Here is a 25,082-nt window from a genome sequence, read left to right as displayed (position 1 = left end):
GTTGAAGTCTGGACATCTTCAAGTTGCCAAGGTTGAGAAACACTGCCCTAGCTGCTTTGCGTTCAAGGCAGAAATAAATGGGGAGTAAAAACCCACAACCCCAAAATGAGATTTATGTTCTTTTCCAAAGTTCTAACAGCATTTCTATAATCTTAGTGGGTCTTGGAGTGACAGATATTCTTCCATCTAAATTTGTACAAGAAGAAAATGGACCTCAGCGAGGTCCAGTGAATATAAATGATGCTCTGATTAGTAGTTTGAGGATCATAATTCGACAGGATCATAATTCCTGCTGCACGTTCTCTAGTGCTTGCAGTAGATACAGCTCTGCGTATTAATGCCACTCTGCACTCTACATTTGAGAAAGATATTCGGTTAAAGTAAAAATCCTCTTGAGACAATCTGACCTGAACTCCTGGAACAAACTTGTTGATAAGTGAATTTTATTGCTATTTGAGCCTATTTTAAGAACATGGAAGGCATTGGTTTTTCTTTACATTTGCTTACAATTGAATCCAATCCAATTTCATATTATTAAAAATCAGATAGGGTCTACTTTAAACATGCTTACTATAGACTATTTCCCTCATCCTGTGGTATTAAATGGCATTCTTATTTGTGGGAACAGCCATTTTGAAATCTCTTTCTGCTGTCTTAGAATACTATTAAAAAGGGTTCCTTGAATAATTTATTTATATTCTAAATACAGCTAGCCCATCAAGTTTCCAGATTTTTAAAGCATATCCTACAAAACCTTTATTCTTTATTTCCCAAATCCATTAACTGAAGAGACAAATTAAATCTGAATTCATAATCTTAAATATTGCTGTGCTGGATTGTGTGTGCTCTGTTTCCTTTTTCTGTTGTTCAAGATTGCTACCTTGAATTTGTGCTCATCTAAATCAAGTTCTTATACAGCTTCTATTGTGGGAAGTTGGGTTATTGCTTTGGTAGTGGACCATTTGATTCATGTGATTTCAACTTTTATCCTAGATTACCTATCCTTAGATAATAAATGGTAAAAATTATTGCCTCTGGAAATAACAAGCTACTCAGTCTAGAGATTGACCTACAGATCCCCTGATGTAGTCCATATATACAGGAAGTCCTCAACGTAGGACCACAACTGAACCCAAAATGTGTTGTTAGTAACGCAGTTGTTAAGTGAACCTGTCTTCCCCGTTGACCTTGCTTGTCAGAAAGCAATCCTTAATGCATGTACATGGAGGGAAGTATGAAGTGGGGTACCTGCATTAAGGCTCTTAGGCCCAGCATTCTTCAATATCTTCATCAATGATTTAGATGAGAGGATAGAAGGGGAACTCATCAAACTCATCATCAACAACAACAAGCTGGCAGGAATAGCCAACACCCCAGAAGTTAGGCTTAAGATACAGAAGGATATTGACAGACTTAAACATTGTGTCCTATCTAACAAAATAAAATTCAATGGTGATAAAAGTAAGGTTCTACATTTAGGCAAGAAAAACAAAATGCACAGGTATAGAATAGGAAAAACCTGGGTCAATAGTAGTGGGAGAGGGGAAGGGGTCTACGGGAATAGGGGGAAGTCGGAGCATTCCAGTCATGACTGGGAGAGGCAGATATGGCAGGAGCTGTAGGGCTAGCCATTACCGGGGAAAAAGGACTCGCTACATTACAGCAATTGCTTGTTCCAGCCCCTCAGGCTCAACTCAAGGATCTGGTGTCAGAGGAGTACAGGGCCCTGGTCTCAGGTTGTTGTTGCTAAATGCCAGGTCAGTTGTGAACAAAGGTCCCCTCACCCGAGATTTAATATTGGACGAGGAGGCAGACCTGGCATGTATAACCGAAACCTGGCTGAGCCAAGAGGGGGGTGTCCCCCTCTCAGAAATGTGCCCAGATGGGTTTCAGGTGCTCCACCAACCATGACACCAGACAAGGGGTGGGGGAGTAGCAGTTATCGTCCGAATGTTGCTAGTTGATCGCAGAATCCCTGCCCCAGAGATTGTGGGGTGTGAGTCTCTCCTCTTGAAGTTGGACCTAAGGGTTCAGTTGGGCTTGCTGTTGACGTACTTGCCTCCCAGCTGCGTCACGACAGCCCTGCCTGTGCTACTAGAGGCAGTAGCCGGGTTGGTGGTGGAGTTCCCCAGACTTATGGTATTAGGGGGCTTTAATCTGCCGTCTCTCGGTGAATGCTCAAATGGGGCACAGGAGTTCATGGCTTCCATGACAACCATGGACCTGACCCAGGTATTTCAGGGTCCGACTCATAGGGCAGGACACACACTTGACCTTGTATTTCTCTCGGGGCAGTGGAGACGTGATCTTGATTTAAAGGGAATAGAGAGCTTGCCCTTGTCATGGTCAGATCACTCCTTGCTGAGGCTTCACTTCAGGACACTACCCCCCCCCCCCCATTGCAGGGAGGTGGCACCGATTAAGTGGTTCCACCCCAGGCGCCTGATGGACCCTGAGGGGTTTCAGAGGGAGCTTGGAGAGATACCTGACTCCCTTGTCCGCAATCCGGCCGAGTCTTTGGTCGCTGCCTGGAATAGTGCGGTGGCTGGAGCATTGGATCGGATTGCGCCTTTGAGGCCTCTCCGCGGCAGCGGATCCAGGAGGGCACCTTGGTTTACTGAGGAACTCTGGGAGATGAAGCGCCAAAAGAGCTGCCTAGAGCGACGGAGGGCTAGTAACTCTGAGTCTGATCGATCACTATTAAGACCCTTTATTAGGACTTATCTAGTGGCGATACGGGGGGCAAAATGTGCACATTTTTCCGCTCTTATTGCATCCGCAGAATCTCACCCAGCCGCCCTGTTTAGGGTGACCCACTCCCTCCTGAAAGGTGAGGAGGTGAGGAGTTTGTTCAGTTTCTGTCGGATAAAATCACTCAGATTCGGACAGACCTGGACTCCGTTTGGGCAATGCCAGCCGAAATGCTGAGGGCTAGTCTTAATCAGATTTTTTGGGAATGAGTTTGAATTTGTCACCCCTGAGGAAGTGGACAAGGCCATGGGAGTGATGAGTGCCTCCACCTGTTTATTGGACTTGTGCCCCTCCTGGCTAGTCTCGACCAGCAGAGGGGTGACACGAGGCTGGCTCCAGACGATTATCAACGCGTCTTTGCAGGAGGGGTTCAATAAAGGAAGCAGTGCTGAGACCCATCCTCAAGAAGCCCTCCCTGGACCCAGCTGTTTTCAAAAACTATCGTCCCGTCTCCAACCTTCCTTTTTTAGGGAAGGTTGTTGAGAAGGTGGTGGCGCTTCAACTCCGACAGACCTTGAATGAAACGGATTATCTAGACTCCTTTCAGTCTGGTTTCAGGCCCGGGTACAGCACGGAAACTGCTTTGGTCGCCCTGACTGATGATCTCTGGCAGGCCAGGGATAGAGGGTATTCCTCTATCCTGGTGCTTCTTGACCTCTCAGCGGCTTTCGATACCATCGACCATGGTATCCTTCTGCGACGCCTGGGAGAGGTGGGAGTGAGAGGCACCGTATTACGGTGGTTCTCCTCTTACCTCTCTGACAGGTCGCAGTCAGTGTTGGTTGGGGGGTAGAGGTTGACCCCTAGGCCCCTCAAGTGTGGTGTGCCGCAGGGTTCTGTCCTGTCCCCCCTCCTATTTAACATCTACATGAAGCCGCTGGGTGAGATCATGCGACAGCATGGGGTAAAGTATCATCAATATGCTGATGATACTCAATTATATTTTTCTGCCCCTTGCCAGCTCAGTGAAGCGGTGGACGTGATGTGCCGATGTCTGGAGGCTGTTAGGGTCTGGATGGGGGCGAACAAACTTGTGTTCAATTCCGATAAGACTGAGTGGCTTTGGATGTTGCCCTCGAAGGACTGTTCGGACAGTCCATCCTTAACCCTGGGGGGAGAAAATTTACGCCCCTCAAAGAGGGCTCGCAATTTGGGAGTCCTCCTGGATTCGCAGCTGAAATTGGAACATCATCTGAACTGAGTATGTAGTTTAATGAAAAGAAGGGCTAGAGGTGACATGATACCATGTTTCCCTGGTCTTATATATTTTTTGGCTCCAAAAGACACATCAGGGATTATTTTCGGGGAAACACGGTAGCAGTGTTCCAATATCTAAGCAGCTGCCACAAAGAAGAGGGATCAACCTATTCTTCAAAGCACTTGAAGGCAGGTCAAGAAGCAATGGATGGAAACTGGTTAAGGAGAAAACTAAGGAAAAACTTGCTGACAGTTAGAACAATTAATCAGTTGTACAACTTGCCTGGAAGAGGCAAGAGGTTGGACAACCATTTATCTGAAATGGTATAGGGCTTCTTGCTTAAGCAGGAGGTTGAATTAGAAGACCTCCAAGGTCCCTTCCAACTCTGTTATTCTGTTTAATCACAAAAGGTGATTGAATGACCCGAAGACACTGCAATCATAATAAATATATGCCAATTGCCAAGTGCCTAAATTTTAATCATGCGACCTTGGGCATGCTGCAATGGTTATAAGTGTGAAAAATGGACACAAATCACTTTTTTCAGTGCCCTTGTAACTTAGAATGGTCACTCAACAAATGGTTGTAAATCAAGGATTACCTGTATAGGACCTCCTACATCTTCTAGGAGAACCTCTACTGCTGTAAGAAGTTAATACCCACCTCTCTACTAGAAGATAAAATATTTTGGGAAATATTAAAAGGGCAGAATATTTCCCCCTAAAAGAGAGGAAGAAACTCATCGCCCCATCTTTGTCAATGGGCCATTAAAGCCTGAGCCAGTCTACTCTACATAACAAAGATCTACGGGCAAAGCCATAATAGTAATCCCAAAGCCCTTTCATTACATCACCACCCAGCAAAGCTCAACCAACTTGGACTCAAAGCACAGCCTACAGAGTTGCCCTTGCATGGCCCCATGGGAGTGTGACAGCCAATCAGAGTGCATTTCTTGCACAGAGCGGGGGAGGGGCGGGGGGGGCAATAGAGGGCATAAAACCCTCAGCAAGCCAGCCCTTTTTTGTTTTTCAACATCACAACCTCAAACCATGTGGTCATGTTCATCATTAAATCATCTTTCCAAACAGCCTCCATGTTTCCAGTGTCTTTTTCCCCACTTGGAACTGAACCCAGATGGACATTTCTTCCAACACTGCGATGCTGAAGGATAAAAAAAAAAAAGCATGTCACAAGATTAATCTTCAGAGTTGCTTTGCAGGATGACAGCCATGTTTTCTCAAGGGCCACATAAGGCCACCAGGGACATCTGATGTGGCATTCAAGACAATGATTCAGTACAACCATAATTGGCTCCTATGAGGCATTACTGCATTGTAGTGATCCCTATGAAAATTACTAAAGATTAGTTAGAAAACTTACCACTGCTCCATGATCTAAAATCAAACAGCTGTCTTGCTTCTAAAAGTAGTAGCTTCAGCTTTTTGAGGAAATATAATAAGGAGTAAACCACTTTTAAAGGGGGAAAAAACTATGGGTTTTTTACTTCAGAATGAAAACCTAGAATGCTTTGAGACCCATCTCCTTTGCTGCCAGAGAATGCTTGCCAGAAGAAACAGTACAATTATTTCTCTACCCAATGGGCTGATTTTTTAAAGATGATGAGACACTAGAACTAAAACATACAATCCCGTAAATATGCAGTTCCTATAGACCTCAAACAGTGGAGAAAATGATGATGCAGAGGCAATTCCTAGCATCCAGTTGAATCGGAATCTCTCAAGCAACTACATCTATTTATAAAGAACTCTCATCTCTGCAGAACTACAATTCCCAAGCTTCAGTTTTCAAATTTGCTCACAGCCAGCAAGGAGGCTTTATGTTGCTTCATGCACCAGCAGTACGAGGTATTGTGGCTAAGCAAAGAAACTTAAAAGTAGAGAATAAGTTTAGATTTTAAAATGTTTTTTAAATATCCAGTTGGTCCTTTAAGTTTGAAAGAATTCTACTACCCCATAAAAAGGTAACGGTTCCCCTCGCACATATGTGCTAGTCATTCCCAACTCTAGGGGGCGGTGCTCATCTCTGTTTCAAAGCCAAAGAGCCAGCGCTGTCCGAAGACGTCTCCGTGGTCATGTGGCCGGCATGACTAAACAGCGAAGGAGCACGGAATGGTGTTACCTTCCCACCAAAGTGGTTCCTATTTTTCTACTTGCATTTTTACATGCTTTTCAATTACTAGGTTGGCAGAAGCTGGGACAAGTAATGGGAGCTCCGTTACACGGCACTAGGGATTCGAATTACTGACCTTTTCTGATCGACAAGCTCAGTGTCTTAACCACTGACCCACCACGTGCCTTTTACTACCCCATAAGAAGACGCTAAAAGCAATGTATGCTATATTGCTCTTGCTGCTATAGAGTTAGTTTTAATAACTAAGAAATCATAGCCTCCTCTTCTCTCAAAGTGCAGGTCTATAGGGTCTCTGGATTGAACTCCTTCAACTGCTATTAACATAAATCATGCTGTTGAACAATGTTTGCTTCCAGACGGACAGTTTTATATAGTACTTATCCCAAAGCCTAAAGAACTTGTCTTGTAATCTGTAAATTGTCCCATAATTTCTTTAAACCGAATATGTTCCCATCACCTTCTCTAAACATGGGAGAGCAATTTCCAGCAACAGTGATCAAAAAGGTTATGCAACAGGAAATCTATATCCAAATATAAATTGAACATTTTATGAAATAGAAATGAAGAAGCACCAGATCTGAAAAAAGTTCACATTTTGATGAATATTAATGAAATTAAGGATATATTTTACATGTTCTATGGTACTACATGGCTTACTACTAGCTATCACTGATGGTTCATCTGATAAAGCGTTCAGTGTGTGAACCAAAAACCATTCAAGAGTACTATTTTAATCTATATTTAAGAAATATTTTGCAACAGGTAGCCTGACGTAAGGTATTTTCCTTTTTACACTACAGTTCATACATTTCAAGGCTTAAGGAGAAAAAAAGTAGATAAAAATTTACACCACAAAATTAATATATGTCTGAAATAAAAGCTGTTCTCTCATGTAGCAACTATTAGACAGGAAATACAAGTAGTGATGTGCAAATAGATCCATTTTCCAGCAGAAGGATCACTCTGGAGACTAAAATATATTGTAAATTCTGATTTCTTAAGTATAAATATGTTTCATTTAACAGCTTCTAACCAGATATAAATATTTGCAGATCTGAATTATAAAATTCCAGAATAAATTCTTTTAAGCACTGACAGGTAAGAAAATCTGAAGTTTAATTACTTTCTTTGTTGACAAACTTATATTTGGCATAACTTTTCTTGATGAGGATAAGAAGATGGAATCAGAACAGATTTCTAGCTTGGTGACTTAATTTTTCCAATCTGTCAAGAGAGATACTCAAAGAGTCTGTAGCTTCATTTACACAACTCATTTTTTTCATGCAGAGAATGGCTGGGTTCCAACCACTTATTTATATAATTGAATTTTACTTTTTATATACAAAATCAGCAGCATTGCAATTTATTCATTCAGTTGCTGGTGTCTGAAAGGTACATAGACTATTCAGGCAGAGTATTGCTACAAGTACTGTACTTAAGCTCTTTGAGCTAGAAATGATCCAATTAGACCTCCATAAGAGCAAAGGATCCTCCCTCCTGTATCCACTCGCCCGGGAGGGGAAAACATTAGCTTGCAAATCTAATATTATTTTAAACAAGAACTTCAACGGTTTATTATTAAGAACCACCTAGAGTTGATTAGAAGATGGGCAGCTCTATTAATGTTTTGAGCAAATAAACAAATGGTCTATTTTATTTATATATATATATATAAATAAAACACATACACACACACACACACACAAGCCAAATACCACTCACTCATCACAAAATCTCCAGAACTGTAAAGCCTAAAATTGGGCACGTATGTTCCTCTTAGCTTCTAGGTGCTCACTAAGAAAGGATTTTCTGAAATGACCATCAAATCATCAGTATTTCTTATACAGTGTTATATTAACACGCATCAATGCTAAGGAGTTAGGTGTTCTACTCCCCCTCCCTGCCTGAAAGGAACTCTGTTCCAACTGTCAGTTGTTTTATATGGGCGTGGCCAGAGAATGACTCATCCGGCCTGCAGGCTGGGAGTTTAGACATTCTACTCCCCCTACCCACCTGAAAAGAACTCTGTTTCAACTGCCAGTTGCCTTATATTAACATGCTTTGACGCTAAGGAATTACACATTCTACATTAATTTTCAAGCTTTAAGTGTGTATCAAGCCCGATTGTAACTACTCATTAATTTTCAACCTTTAATTTATCAAGTCTGATCATATAATTTTATAGCGAAGCATGGGTGGTCTGTTATATTCTAAAAAGAACACACATTCTAAAATCCACCTTGTATTCAGGGATGCACTTATATACTGTACAGAGAAACATACACATGAAAAAAAAAGAAAATTGAAGCTAGGGGAATCATGTCAATCTGAAAGTACATTAGGGAGGAAAAGAAAGAACAGGGAATGAAAAAGCTTTTGGGAGATAGTATAAATATGGAGGATCTAGGGTTTTGAACCAGCTGCAGGGTGTGTATACTGTAGAATGTAAAATTGCAAAATAAAAAATTGTATCATAAAATAAAAAGTTATACATTTTTTCAGGATATCAAGGGCTGTTTTATTTATTACAGGTAGTCTTCAAATGACAAGCATACTGGAGTCTAGCCATTATGGTCATAAATCGTGACAGTCATAATGGCAGCCCTGAAAATCCAAAAGAAAAAATGGCCTCCAGCATTGTTTCGCTTGAAAACTGAAAGCAAATGCCAGATTTTCAACAAAACCAGCATAAAATACTGCAGGATGTGGCAAATGGCCCTAAGTATGGCTGTTACTGCCATGCACCCAAAGTTCACACATATGATCACGATGGATGGGGGAGTATCAGAATTTTGAATCTGGGTTGTAACCCCAAGATAGGTCTGTTAGAACTTTGATAGCTAAGCAGCTGGTTGTAAGTCAAGGACTATCTGAAATTTTTTTAATGTGTAAACAAAGCTAATATTACAAGCCATTTCAATAAATCTCCCTTTTTCAAAAGCTATCAGACATTCATTCCAGTCCTTTTTACTTTCCCAAAGGACGCCCATTACTGCTCTGATTTTTTTTTAAGAGTACAGATTTTCTTCTTGAGCTTCTTGCAAATATATCATTTTAAGTTTTCAAGGGATCTGACTTTAGATTTTTATACATATATTTAATTTTCCATCAAAGAAGCTTTTGGGTATAATTGAATTCTTGAGATTCGTTGCTGTTTATTATAATTGCAAATGCTAGGTTGATAGGAAGTTACTGTTTGTGTATTTTGAAAAAAAATTAAGTGTCTGAAGGAGAGCCTAATTCTTAGAAATAATAGATGAAACAGAGATGTTTTCCATGCATTTATCCTCAATTCCATCAACTTTTGTGCATATTCAGTATCTGCAGGATATTTCATTCATTAACCTATTGTTTATATTTAAAAAAATATAAGTGCACTCTTTCTTAATTTGAATGGCTGTGGAGGCAATCTATTGATTTCTATTGAATTGAGAACTGGTCTGTGCTACTTATTTTCATTCTCTTAAAATAATGTAGATTATTTTATTTACATTGCAATGAGTTTGTTTAGTTCCACCATGTTTACCAAAAGATACAACCAATTTTGTGACACTACTTTTTTTTTAGATCCCAGAGTGCAGAATGTATTGAGCAAGGATTAATTATTGTAACAGATGTATCTTATTATATCCCATATCTTCTCCTATCAACTGCATCTGGTACCTTCAACCAGTAGTGCTAGTTATTCCCTGCTTGATAAGGTAAGAACCATTTCTGTTCAGAGGCATCATTAAACTCTTAAGAACATTGTTTTTCTGCTCATTTTCAGAAAAACCTATTCCTTCTTCACACAAAAAAATGTGTCCCCAACTTTGCCAAATGCCTCCCCATCCTTCACAGATGTTTGTAGAAGGTTCATCTCAACGTAACTGTTTCATCTCGTGGAGATGTGCTGTTGTTGTTAGTTGCAAAGTCGTGTCCGACCCATCACCACTCCATAGACAACATTCCTCCAGACTGTTCTGTCCTCTACCATCCCCTGAAGTCCATTTAAGCTCATGCCGACTGCTTCAGTGACTCTGTCGTCCCCTTCTTCTTTTGCCCCCAATCATTCCCAGCCTTAGGCTCTTCTCCAGTGAGTCCTTCCTTCTCATTAGGTGGCAAAAGTATTTGAGTTTCATCTTCAGGATGGCGTTGTAAAGAGCAGTCAGGGTTGGTCTCCTCTAGGACTGACTTGTTTATTCGCCTGGCAGTCCAAAGGTCTCGCATGAGTCTTCACCAGTACCATAGTTCAAAGGCTTCAATTCTTTGGTGCTCAGCCTTCCTTATGGTCCAACTTTCACAGGAGATGTGCTGCTTTGCCTCAAATAAATGTTGGAAAATCCATCTTGCTTTTGTGGATGCAGAACACATATGCAGAATCCAGACACGGACAGCACTGATAGGAGAACAGGATGATACTTTACATTGTTTTGAAGGGGGGGGGGGTCATTCAAATACCTAACCAAGCAAAAAAGATTTTCAAAGATCTGCACAACTTTAATGGAGATACAGTATCTCTATTGAACAACGGAAACAAGGCACGATAATAGTACCTCTGGCTCCTAATAACTAAAAGAATTATTCTATACAGGAAGTTTTGATAACTTACCACTAACATTTGAAATCCTTATACCAATGAACATCCTTTAGAACAGTGTTTCTCAACCTTGACGACTTTAAGTCCTGTGGACTTCAACTCCCAGAATTCCCCAGTCTGGGGGATTCTGGGAGTTGAAGTCCACAGGACTTAAAGTTGCCAAAGTTGAGAAACGCTGCTTTAGAATAATTCCACCTGGCTATCCAGTGTACATTAGAACATAAGAATGGCCCGTCCGTCTGTTTATTCGTCCGTCTGTTCTTATACTGGCCAAACAATTGCACAAGGAAGGCTAACAGTATCCCAACAGATGGCCTTCAGAGGCAGTCGCATTCCCATCAACACTAATAGCCATTGATCTCCAAAACTTCCATGAATTGGTCCATCTTTTTAAAAACAAAACAAAACTAATCAAACTAGTAGCCAGCACATCTCATAGTAGCAAATTTCAAAGCTGGATTAATTGCTGTGTAAGGGACAAATAAAAGGAAAAAAAGAATTAATTCTTCCTGGGTTCAATTTCATTGAGCAATATCTGGTTCTAGTATTTTGGGAAGAGAAAACAGCTTCTCCTTGTCCACTTTATCCACACAGGGCATAATTTGTTAACCTCAATCACGTCCCTTTCATTCGCCGCCCCCCCCCCCCCGGTCACAACCACTCCTCTAGGGAAACTACGCCACCCCTTTGATCATCTTAGTTGCCCTCTTCTGAACTCTCTCTAGTCCTACAGTACCCTTTTGGAGGTGTGGCAACAAGAACAGGGAATAATATTTAGATGCAGTCTCACCATTGGTGATATTGATAGATACGTCTATAGCATTATCACATTTATATTCTTATTTCCAATACGATTTCTTATTCTCCCTAACATGTATTTTTGGCCTTCTTTTACAGTAAATTCACACTGGGTTGACACCTACATTGAACTATTTAACCTTAGATCTCTTTCTTCATCTTTCACTGTTATATCTCCGATCTTATTGATTTTCATGAGTATATAGGATTTTGGCACCAATATGCCAATGCTTTAGACTTGCTTATGTTGAATGGTATCTCTCCTTTTGAGACCCATGTTTACATCATGACTTTAAAATTGTGCTTTCATCAAATTCTCCGTAAATATTCAGTTGTTTCGCAACTCCTCTTTACTTTACATTTAACATGGATGCACACATGACAGAAGTTTGGAAGGCAAAATGTCACATTTCGCTTACCCAAGAAAGTGAGTCTGAAATATTCAAGTGACATTATCTCATCAGGAAAATGCATTACACACATGCTTGGGAAAAGGCTACAAATAAACCCTGCCTGCAGGCAAGTCACATTCTTAATCTGGGTAATACAGTTATGGTTCAAACAAGAATTTACACAGTGCTCAAGTTATTTCAAAGACTTAATTGCTTTCTCAGTAATCCAAATTGCTTGCAGGCACAGAACGGTTTGTCTAAGAACAGGTCCTTATTTGGATTTTCTGTTATGCTCTAGTCAACCTGAGAAACCAGGTTCATCCTCTTGAGATCCTCCTGGCTATCAGCAAGTATGCTTTTGCCCACTTTAAACCACCAGACCCATTTCTAGAGCTGTGCTCTAATCACATTATCACTGCATCACCGAAACCTTCTTTACACTAGATTGTCTTTCTGAACATTTTAAGAAATGTTGTTTGCTACAATTCAAGACCAGCAATATTTCTGACACAGGTCAATTCTTGGAAGGCAGTGACTCTACTTTTTATAAATTTTTCACCAGCTTCTGGTTCATTTGCAGTCTCATCTTTTTTTTTTAACCATAAATCTTAAATGAACCAAGACCAAGAAAATCTGCTATATAAAAACCACTAAATCTACTGGAGAGGGAATTCTTATTACGAATGAAAGTGAATATACGTGTCCCGGGATAATATTCCAGGATCCAATCTGGGTCAGCTATCAGGAATTCTTATTACTTGTCAACATATGATTTGTACTTGGTTAGGAGGCAGGATGGAGTTTTCTCTCTCTCAACCAGATTATTTGTCCATCATGACAGCAAAATTCCAGAAGGATATCCTAAATTGAGAAGGTTTACCTAATCTGTGTAAACCCTTTCATTAGGAGGATTGCTGTACCTTCTCCATGATGTTTTGCAATTTAGCGCACAGAGGTTTGTTTCAAACGGAAAAATGAGATGGCAAATCGCTGATCTATTAATTTTCTGCTACTTCCCATTTTTCCCATTTACCTTGTGATTTTAGAGTGTACTTGTCTTATTTGAACTGTAGCTGTAGGTCACCTTGAGTATTTTAATGGAAAAGGAAGATCATGTTTACAGAAAAATAAATGAACTATTTTGGTAGTTCATTGTTCACAAATCTTTTGCTCCCAGGATTCAGGGAAAATAATATACAATACATATCATGTTTGAATAGAGCTATAATGAGAGCTTTATTATATTTATTTATTTATTTTATTTTATTTATTTATTTATTTATTTTATTCTTTATTTATTTTTGGCAGTTCAGCAATTTGAATCCCTAGCACCGCGTAATGGAGTGAGCTCTCATTACTTGTCCCAGTTTCTGCCAATCTAACAGTTCGAAAGCACGTAAAAAATGCAAGTAGAAAAATGGGGGCCACCTTGGTGGGAAGATAACAGCGTTCAGTGTGCCTTCAGTGTTTACTCCTGCCAGCCACATGATCATGGAGACCTCTTCAGTTTTGAAACAGAGATAAGTACCGCCCCCTAGAGTCAAGAATGACTAGGAACCTTTACCGTTATCTTATAATGAGAGCATCACCAAAGGTGGCAATACCGAGTCAAACAGCTGAGTTCTAAGATAGCTAAGCAGGGTCAGATTTCATTAGCACTTGGATGTCAGTACAGGTAGTCTTCGACATGATCACATTTCTCTGTGGTTAAGTGAGACATTTGTTAAGTGAGTTTTGTCCCATTTTACGACCTTTCTTGCCTCAGTTGTTAAGTGAATCACTGCTGTTGATAAGTTAGCAACCTGATTGTTAAGTGAATCTGACTTCCATACTGACTTTGCTTCTTAGAAGGTCGCAAAAGTGGATCCCATGACTTTGGGACAGAGCAATGGTCATAAATATGACCCAGTTGCCAAGTATCTGGATTTTGATCACATGATCCTAGGGATGCTGCAAAGGTTGTAAATGTGAAAAACGGTCATAAGTCGCTTTTTTCAGTGCTGTTGTAACTTTGAATGGTCACTAAATGAACTGTTGTAAGTCAAGGACTGCCTGTACACTACTGCAGGAAATCCCAGATCGGGAACTTATAAAAAAGCTCTCAAAAGAAGACAGTGACAAACCAATTTCTTACTGTGCTGAGAAAATGACATGGATTGTCCCTATAATCACTAGGAATCTAGTCCAATTTTGGGGTAGTCTCTATTTATAATAGTAACATCTTAGAATTTGGTGTCCCTTGCTCTCTGCCAATAATATAGAAAAAGTAAAATCGAAGTTCTCTTTCACACAGACTGTAAGTAGTTCTTTTTTGTTCATTCTATTCCAGAATGAGAATTCATGAATGAATGAAAGAACAGCAACTGTTCAGACGGTCCTCAACATATGACCACAATTGAGCCGAGTGAGAAATTTATTCAGTGAGTTCTGCCTCATTTTATGACTTTTCTTGCCACATTTGTTAAACAAGTCACTGCAGTCCTGAAATTAGTAACATGGTTGTTAAATGAATCTGGATTTCCCCATTAACTTTGTTTTACAGAAGGTCACCAAAGATGATCCCACGACCTCAGGACACTGCAACCGTCATAAATATGAGTCACTTGTCAAGCATCCAAATGTAAATCATGTGAACATGGGGACACTTGCAACGGTCATAAATAAGAGCCGAGGTGGCGCAGTGGTTAAATGCAGCACTGCAGGCTACTTCAGCTGACTGCAGTTCTGCAGTTCGGCTGTTCAAATCTCACCGGCTCAGGGTTGACTCAGCCTTCCATCCTTCCGAGGTGGGTAAAATGAGGACCCGGATTGTTGTTGGGGGCGATATGCTGACTCTGTAAACCGCTTAGAGAGGGCTGAAAGCCCTATGAAGCGGTATATAAGTCTAACTGCTATTGCTATTGCTAAATATGAAAATGGTTATAAGTCACTTTTTTCAATGCTGTTGTAATTTCAAAGGGTCACTAAATGAACTGTTGTAAGTCGAGGACTACCTGTATTGTCTGAAGCAATAGAACTTAACCATAGCAGTCAAGAAGTACAGGTATTCCTTGGCTTACGACCATAATTGAGGCCAAAAATTTGGTTGCTAAATGAGTCACTTGTTGAATGAATTTTGCACCATTTTACGACCTTTCACGCCACAGTTGTTGAGTGAATCACTGCAGCTGTCACATTAGTAACAAGGTTGCTAAATGAATTTGGCTTCTCCACCGACTTTGCTGTCAGAAGGTCGCAAAAGGAGGAAATCGCATGGCCCCAGAACACACCGCAACCGTCAAAAATACATACAGTTGCCAACAGTCTGAATTTTAATTCTGTGACCAGGGGGACCCTGCAATAGTTGCAAATGTGAAAAATGGTCATGTCACTTTTTTTCCAGTGCCGTTGTAATTTCAAATGGTCACTAAGCAAACTGTTGTTAAATTGAGGACTACCTGTAATGCACTTTGAGCACTTTCTCACACTTCATTCTCGTTCCCAATATGTAGTTACAGCAAGCTGAGCAAGACCAAGCAATGTTGCCAGAATGAGGGCATTGCACAGCAAAGGTAACAGATCAAACATGCCCTTCTTGTTTTCCCACCCCTGCTCCCAGCACAGTGATAGTCTATCACCTTTTCCATAAATAAAAAGACCAAGCAATAGTAAGAACAGGCAGTGAGGAGAGATATGACTCTTTCATTGCTGGACAGCATTGATTTATCCCTGGTGGAGACTTACTGGTACCCATACGTTCTCCTTGCAAGAGAGGATGCAATCCCAAAAATGGTTTGGCGAAGGGAAAAATGATTAAGTTGGCTCTTTCCTCAACTTATGGTCTACAATACAGATAGTCCTCGACCTATGAGCCCAACATTTCTGTTGAGAGGTGAGACGTTTGTTAAGTGAGTTTTGCCCCATGTTGCAACCTTCCTTGCCACAGTTATTAAGTGGATCACTGCAGTTGATAAGTTAGTAAACCAGTTGGGAACCAGTTGCTTCCCCATTGACCGTGTTTGTTGGAAGGTCACAAAAGGGGATCACATGACCCTGGGGCACACCAGTGATCATAAACATGAATCAGTTGCCAAGCATCCGAATTCTGATCACCTGATCATGGGGATACCGCAAAAGGTCTTAAATGTGAAAAATGGACATAAGTCACGTTTTGAGTGCCATTATAACTTCAAATGGTCACTAAAGGAACTGTTGTGGTCCGCCAGTAGCCTGCGGAGCTGACAGCAGAGTCGGCCAGTGAGGAGATTTGGGAGGAACATGGGCCAGTCCTGGAGTCTGGGGAAGGCTCAGATGAGGGCTCTGCGTCTGAGGCAGAGGGGGGTCAGGACCATCTGGGAGTTATGTGCTGCCTCTGGAGTCAGACATCAGCAAGGCAGAGGAACAGGGGGGGAACTGTTCCCAGTGCGCACATGCACAGAGCTGCCAAAAGGCAAGAACAGTTAAGACAAAAGGGGCAACTAAGGAGTAAGACTTGGAGGTGATTGGCCCCTCCCATAAGATATAAAGGAGGAGCAAAGGCACGTGAGCCTTTGCAGGAAGCAACTTTGTTCGTTCTGGTCACTTTATAAAGTCTGAAGCTCCATTTTGACTCTGTGCTCTGTGTGGCCTTGCACAGTTAATTGCCAATTAGGTCTTTGGCAGCATTTCAAGGGAGATAAAGGTGGGTGCCTATCAGCCTTATCCTGAAAGAGTTTGGCAGACTTCTGTCGGACTCTTTACAAACTATTTGTGACTCATTACAGGCTGTGAATGAATATAATTCACAGCCATTGAAATAAAAAGAGGGTTTTTGGAACTAAGTGTGTGCTTTTTACTGTCTCAGGAATCCTAGGTCAGAACAGGAACTGTCGTATGTCGAGGACTACCTGTATTATGGATAGACTTCAAACATGTCTATTTTCTTATGTATTTTAATCTTAAAGGGGAATGCCAATTTCTATGTAGTCAAAACCGCAAGTTCCATATATAACTGTGAGATGTCAAGAGACTCCAAAGAATTCTTGCCAATATGTTAGTTCAAGAAATCTTTAGAAAGAAAACTAAAAAGGGAGCTCTTAGGACTAAACATTAGTTGGATACTGAAATGACCCAAAAAGCCAAAATATGGCTTATTGCTGAACACATCCACTGGTGAGCATCTCCTTTCAAGCATGAAAAGTAAAAAGCAGCTGTCCAGTTTTTTTTAACTTAGTCATCTTCAAAATAACTCTGTAGCATCTAACCAAAAAGTGATGCACCATCAGCCACAGGCATCTTTCCTGAAAAGATAATTTAAATATCCCTGGGCATGGAAGTGAGCTCTACTCACACAAATCAGTGAAGGAAACTAAGATGTGAAAATAACTGGAAGAGGGCATCTGTCCATCTAGTCTCCCAGCTGAAGAAGATAGCAGCGAATTATTCCTATCCTTTTCTCATCCTGTTCTTATTTAGCATGACATGTTAAACTAACAGCCTTGTTCATAAAATACAGATAGGAAATTCCACTCATTGCACATACTGCAGAATGGAAGGATATGGGAGAAAGCGGAGTATGACAACCACACAACATGATTCATCCTAAATATTATAGCACAGATTCTGAGTGGTTCATAGTAGTTCACAGTTACTTACACACCTAGCAGCTGCATTTACTAAAAGCTAACTTGGTTAGTTTTTCTCTAGTAAGAAAAACACAGGTCATTTGGTTAGACTATGTTTCAGCGTACTGTACAAACTCAGTACATTGGCTGATGCAATAATCACCTTATTTATGTTGGGTGAGTGCATCCTATAATGTTGTCCAGCTATATTAAATTTTGAATGAAGAGTGAATGAAATACAGATTATAATATCCCATAACATTATTCAGTATTTTTATTTCCTTACTGCACTGTAGGTTAGCTAGAAAGAATAATATATAACAAACCTCCAACATCATTCGCTATTATTTTATTCCAATGTCATTCACTATTCTACCTCGGTTGTAGACTGAGTGGTTGTGCTAAAATACATCTTACGGAACCCCTGCAACATAATCCATTGTTAATTAAATCCTTTGTTCTTGTTAGGTTGCAACAAAGCTTCATCTCTGACTAAATTAACTTCTACTGACTTGAAACCACGCAACTGCCCTTAATCTTCAAAAACATATTTAGAAGTTTTGCAGTTAAAGGAGGGTTCCTATCAGAGCAGAAATCCTTATATTTTGATATACACTTTCCCAATGGAAGAAAACATAGGTCAGACAAATCTGGAGTGGCTTGTCTGACACATTTGCCAGACATGCTGGCAGGACAGCCCAGAGCAGCTGGTTGTGGGGAAGGGATGATACCAACAGGCAGGGAAAACACAGAGCAGCTAGCAAAGTGGGGGAGATAGCATGGCCTCACCCTGACATCCACAAATCAGATGGTCCAGTCTGGCATATGGGATTGGACCTACTGCCCCCACTTCCTGTTGCAAATAATTAATTCCTAGTTTTCTCAATTTAAGCAACTTTAAAATGTGTGAACTTCAACTCCCAGAATTCTCCAGATAGCGATGCTCCCTAGGGAATTCTGGGAATTGAAGTCCACGTATTTTGCAATGGCCAAAATTGAGAAACACTGTCCTAGTGCTATCAACGCAAGAGATATGGAACTATATACCTGCTTTCCCTCCTTAATGAACTTTCAGGAAAGCAAAAAGATGGAAGGGAAAAGGTGGGAAAATATGGGAGATTTTGTAAATGCAAAAGTTTCTTAAAAATTCCTTTGCCCAATTGTTCCTCAGGTTTTAAAGAAAGGTCTGCTTTCAAAATATTAACTGTATAATAAATTGATAGTTTCTGAGGAAAAAGATTTTGGTATTATATTATAGATTATCATGGCTACTTCTAAAGGAACAGATTTCATTTATTTATTGTCACTACTTGAGGCATTGAAAGATTAAAAAATGGCAAAATATTTATGGAAACCGGTGCCATTCTTGTGTAATTTTGTTGATTAACCATTTTTAAAAAATCAAACCCCACTACAAATACATTTAGAATCAGAAGTAGATGAATATTACCTATTCAGATGCCATTTGCTAATCTAGGGAGTATTTTGTTTCTTTTGACTCTAGGGACAACTAATAATCCCACTGAAATGTCACTTTTCACTCAACAGGAAGATCCTTGGTGCAGAGGAAAATAAATCAGGTTCTCATTGAACTTCTCTGTTTACAAGCCTCAACAGATTCCAGCTCAAGCTTTAAATATACTTGGGGGAAGGAAAGAAGAATGCAGAAGGTTCATTCCCTGAACTTCTTCCCACAGTAGGTAGCTTTATTTGATCAGAAAAGCCCTCTTTACCTAATCAACTGAGATTACTAAAACCTATTTTAATCCTAAAACTTCAGTTTAGAATCACAGATAGAGGGAATTTAGCAGTCAGAAAGAGGAACAGAAACTGCATCTATAATTGCAAAAAAATGTGAAGTATTATATGTAGCTAGGAATCTTAAACCCAGGGAGGAAGAAAAAGGACTTCTTCTGGGCTTGAATAAATCAGAGCTTCACTGCCTGCAGGGTTAATGATCTCAGCTAAACTGATGTAGGCAGAAACAGAGTGTGTGACATGTATCACATGGTACATGCATGAATGCTAAGCTTATCTCCCCACCACCACCAAACTGTATATATGCAGTCTACTTATTTTCAAGAAACAGCAGAGGTAACTAACGACTGTGTGCAAAATAGGAGTCCTTCATGGATGCCCAGGCAAATAAAAGGAGAAGCAGCAGCAGGAAAAGGCGGCCAAAAAAAAGGGAGAGGGAAGACCACGAATGTCATTTGGAGGTGGCAGCGCTCAGAGACATTCAACGCCCGCTCCCACTAAGGCAAACTACATACACCAAACCTCCAAACTGTTAGGAAAGGAGGACCTCCTCGCCTGCGGACGGATGGCTCCGTCTCTACTCCGGAACATCCGAACGGCAAATACATTAGTAGTAGAGAGCGAGGGACTTAATCCCGCAAAGCAAGGAGTCGCCAGGGTGAGCTAAAAATCCCGGCGAGGTGGCCGTGAGCAGCGCTGGCTCTACCCCGGCTGCACAAAGCAGGCAGGGAGAGCCAACTCCACAGCTCCCGGTTCAGCTCTCCTCTCGAGGAGGAGGGAAGCGGGACCGTCAGGGGTGTGGCGCACGCTGCCTCGGTCCCCTCGACGGGCGCGGGCGCTTCCACGGTTCAGGGCAAGTAAATCGGACTGCGAAGGGGTGCGACCACGACGGGTACCTCGCAGCCGTAGAGCTGCCCGAGCTGCTCCACGATCCACTCTTCCAGCACTAGCCTTTTACGCAGCTCTTTCCGATCGTACTTGACCGTCACTTTGCCCTGCTGGTGGCGCCGCTGCTGCTGGACTTGGACCACGGCGGGGGCCACCGAATCTTCCCGGGAGGCGCTTCCGCGCGGGCTCTGAAAGAAAACCCGGGTCCCTCCACCGGCGCCTCCCGCGGTGGCGGCTGCGGCGGGGCCCGGTTCGCTACCTCCGGTAACCACCGACATGTTCCAGCTCAGCCTCGTGGGCAGATCCCTTCCTCCGGGCAGGCGATCGGTGCTTCGGGGAGCGCCGCCGGAGCTAGCGGTATGGCTGCCGACGAAGATGACCTCCTCCGGCCACGCCACCGCCCGGGAGCGCTCGTCTGCCTACACCTGCGGCTCGTAGCCTCTCACGGTACTGCTCGCTCCTCCGCCGCCGGTTCGGCAGGAGGAAGGCGGGGTGTCCAGCAGTCTGAAAACAGGGCGGGGACAGCGCCTTAAAGACACCGCCAGCGCCTCGCTACGCCAGACATTTGCCCCTTGTCGGTCCTTCGGGGCCGCTCCTGGTCTTCCCCCCCTCTCCCCCCCTCCCGACGGATCTCCTGCGCCTTTAAGGCGATTGCAGAGCTGCTACTTTTGGAGCCAACTTAGAACTGTTGGGGGGGGGGGGCTGAAATGCGTTCGGTACAGCTTTGCCCTCCCGTTCACGCAGCTCTTCGAAGGATAGAAGTCGTGCCAGGGTGAAACATGTCTGTCCCGGCTGATCTTTTTCTTTGGGTTCCACTAAATGTTTGTGTGGAACTTCAAAAGTCTCTTGCATCCCTCAAGTAATCTGGAAGAAACCATAGCGGGCGAACATATTTATGCAGCTGTGTAAAACAGGCTGTGGTTTGCTTACTTGTGGCTTATAAATCAAGATGTGCATTTAAGTCACACGTTATGTGTGAGCGGAGACAGGTCGGGCTTAGCGAAATAATTAGGAGTAAACAAACTATGGATTTACCTGGGGTGGTTGAAATCTGTTTCCATGAAAAACCATAGTTGTCTTAGATGTGGTTTATTGACTAAATTGCATTCATACAGATTCATGCCTAATTAAAGAATAAGACCGTGTGCAATCTGTGAATTCAGGAGTAAAGTAGTATGATTCTAATAAAAAATATTTGTACCTCAGGGTTGACATGAGGGGTCCTTGGTGCTCCCTGAGGTTGCTTGTTTTCTTGCAGGCGTTTCATTACCCAAGATAGGGAACATCATCAGTGCTAGTAACACCACACTCCTTACTAACACTGATGATGTTACCTAGTTTGGGTAATGAAACGTCTGCAAGAAAACAAGCAAGCTCAGAGAGTACCAAAGACCCCTCATAGTATGATTCTTCTGCAAGCAGGCGTGTTTGGTCAATCTTGGCAACCCTGTTTTTGTTCTTGGGAATTTAAATCAATAGTAAGCAAAATAAAGTGTTTGGACATTAGGATGTTCTTGTGAAAATCTCTGTGTTTGGGAGTACATAAAACACAGCTGCCATTGAGTAATATAATCCTAAAGTTGCAGACACAATAACTGGAGCATATTAAATTCCCTTGTATTTATTTCTGCTGTTATTTTCTGAATCTTGTCTAAATCCTCCTTAGTATGATGCTCTAAATTGTACACAATAATTCAGCATGTGATTTGGCCAACATAGAATGAAAGAGAGCACTTTTTTCCTATGATTTGAAAAATATACAAATTGTGCTTGCCTTTTTTGCAGCCACATTGCAACATTCACTCATATATTGTATGCAATTGTTTATCTTTTCGAAATGCTTGCATAAGTTCTATTACCAAGACATTACCATGTCCTCCATCCTATACTTGTAGATTTGATTTATGATTTCTAAGGGAAGAAATGTGCGTTTGATTCTGTTAAATATCATTACATTATCCTCAGGGAGAAAGTATTCAAGCAAGGAATATAATTACGTAATTATACAAAGTAGTAGATAATTGCAATGGAAAATACCTAACTCTGATGACTAAAAAGCAGAGGCTGACATCTTAATTAGATGCAATACTCTAAAAACCACATTAACTAATACATATTAATGTTAAGCCAAAAAAAGGGTCACAAAATGTACAAGCTTTCAAAGATCTCCAGATTTTTTTTTCTTAATTTATTACAGAAAGCACCTGAGGAATGTGAAGAAAAAGAATAAAATAATGTATATTTAATTTAAATAATAAATTCTTCCTAGCCAAGTGCAAGGTAGAATGTAGGAAATGACTAAAGAGATTCAAATTAAGCACTCTCTGTTAATTGTGACTGTACACAGAACTTATTCAAAGGTTGTCATTATGAAAAATATTAACAAATATCTATACCTAGTGAGACAATCTGAAGTCCTTGACTTACAACAGTTCATTTAGTGACTGACGTTACAATATCACTTTAAAAAGTGGCTTATGACCATTTTTCACACGACTGTCGCAATATCCTTACGGTCATATGATCAAAATGCAGATGCTTGGCAACTGACTCATGTTTATGACTTGCGGTATTGTGGGATCATGTGATCCCCTTTTACGACCTTCTGACAAGCAAAGTCAATGTGGAATCTGGATTCACTTAACAACCGTGCTGCTACAGTGATTCATTTAACAATTGTGGCAAGAAACTGGTCACAATTTCTTAACATAGGGCAAAACTCGCTTAACAAATGTCTCACTTAGCGACATAATTCTTGGGCTCAGTTGTGGTTGTAAGTCAAGGACTACCTGCAATACTTATAAAAGGTAAAGGTTTCTCCTATTCAGTCATGTCTGATTCTAGGGGGCCAGTGCTCATCTCCCTTTCTTAGCCGAGTGAGCCATCATTGTCCAAAGACGCTTCTGTGGTCATGTGGCCAGCAGCCAAAGAACACTGATGCCTTTCTAACAACGTGGTACATATTTTTCTACTCACGTTTGCATGCTTTCCAACTGCTAAGTGGGCAGGAGCTGGAGCAAGTAACAGGAGTTCACCCCATAGCACAGTGCTTGGGTCTTGAACCTGACCAGTCAGCTTTCCTACTGACAAGCTCAGTGCCCCCTTCCCCAAGAGTAATATTTATAACATCATAATAATAGTAGTGTCCTTAAAAACAGTATACTTGGCTACTTCTTCTTTAGCGTAACACAGCAAATACATTATTATTCCGTTTCCTCAGTACCAGCACTGAATCAGAAAGCCAAGTTTTAAATAAAACTGTGTCTCTTACTATCCCTGATACATGATGACTTGGGGAAGGTAATCCATCATTGTTGGGAGGAGAACAGTCTAACCATGTTCAGCCAAGCATGCTTCAAGAATAAATATTAGAAGGGGAGAGAAACCAAGTAAAATTTGCAGCTCCCTCACAACCGTGCCTCATCTTCCATTCCCTTTGGCAGGTTCATGCATCATACTAAGCTATAATATGGATGTTATGTAAACTTTAGTTATCGTAATTTGATTATAATTTATGGCATATTCTACGAAATTAGCCAGCAAGGTATTTTCAAGAAACAATACTTAAAACTACAGAGCAGCGCAATATGTGGATGTAAGAGTTCTAATAGCTTAGGGTCACATCCAACTGAACAAAATTATCACTTATTAACCCTTGCTTAAACCATAATCCTGATTCTCTTTTCCTGTCACTGAAAACAATGATCAACATTGATCCATTCATTTAATCAAGTTATTTGATAGCCCACTTGGCAGAGAGATTCTAGGTGCCTAACAAGACATTAAAAAACAGTCAAGGAAATTTTTAAAAAAGCAGACATACATTCTGGCTGCTAAAACACACCATACCATTTTCCAAGTTGAGTATAATGCAAATCCCAAATCTGCCAGAAGGTGAAAAATGAGCAAGGTGTTGGATGACCTATAAAGTGACTTTCAATCATAGGCATCCACAGAGGGACAAAAAAATGGGGATAAAGGGCACATGCACAATGACATTGTGTAATGCCATGGCTGCATTACCATGCAAATACCACAACTTATGTACTTGTATCAGATGTTATGATACAATACATAATTAGGTGTCTGCTTCTATCTGCAATTATATCAAAATGACAAATGCATGACATAAGCTCCATACAAGCATCTTAACATCACATGCATTTTGTTTTGTGATGTCACGGTGCATATTTTGACACTTGCCCCCAATCCTGTCTTTGCACAGCTGTGGTATTTGCACGATGATATCAGCATGTAGATATCATTTTGATATCACTCTGATTTGTTATGGGTATTGCCTCTTACAGCTTACACATGCTTTAAAAAGGGCAAAAAAGCTTTCTACTATCAGATGTCATTTTTATTTCCAATTAATTAAATTGAAATTGTCAGCAATTTTGAATAATTTGCTATTCACACAAACTAATTACAAAGCTTCAATCCCAATATGATGATCTTTGGGGAATCCAAGTTAACATTAAGCCTCATATTATGGACAACAGCTAGATTTATTACAAAATGTTCTCTGTAGAAAATGGTCTCTCTGTATGTGTGAGAGAGAGGGAGGGAGGGAGGGAGGGAGGGAGAGAGAGAGAGAGAGAGAGAGAGAGAGAGAGAGTTGTCCTAATATTCTTCCAGGCTCTTATAAGGTTTGATTAGTCCACATAAGCACTCCAATGCATTCTTTCTACAATTTTATAGTATAAAATTGTGTCATGGAAGTAATACTTCAATATAGCTTCTGCAGGTGTCTAAACCATTGTTTCCATTTTATTGTTTTCAGTATTTCTCAATTTCAGCAATGTTAAGATATATGGACTTCAACTCCCAGGATTCGTCAGCTAGCCATGGGGAATTAAAGTAGCTGAAGCAGAGAGCACTGGTTTAAGTCAAAGGGTTAACACATTCGTCTTTAAAGTCAGCAAGGCTCAAGGGCATACCAAAATCAATACTTCTGTACCAGAACCAATAGGACTTTAATTGTC

The 25,082-nt window shown here is 41.0% G+C and overlaps 1 protein-coding gene across 1 annotated transcript in view; it reads right to left on the bottom strand.

The window, feature by feature from the left end:
- The window catches only part of PPP1R14C (protein phosphatase 1 regulatory inhibitor subunit 14C), a 65,883-nt gene extending 45,508 nt beyond the window's left edge, over nt 1–20,375 (bottom strand). The window contains exon 1 of the mRNA XM_032216015.1: nt 20,106–20,375. Coding sequence (XP_032071906.1) covers nt 20,106–20,375 — 270 coding nt within the window. The remainder of the gene's footprint in view (nt 1–20,105) is intronic.
- Between the last annotated feature and the right edge of the window lie 4,707 nt (nt 20,376–25,082).

This window comes from Thamnophis elegans, chromosome 4, assembly GCF_009769535.1.
Source record: "Thamnophis elegans isolate rThaEle1 chromosome 4, rThaEle1.pri, whole genome shotgun sequence".
Lineage (NCBI taxonomy): Eukaryota > Metazoa > Chordata > Lepidosauria > Squamata > Colubridae > Thamnophis > Thamnophis elegans.
Note: the sequence above shows the minus strand (reverse complement) of the source record. Positions and strands in the feature narration are given on the sequence as shown.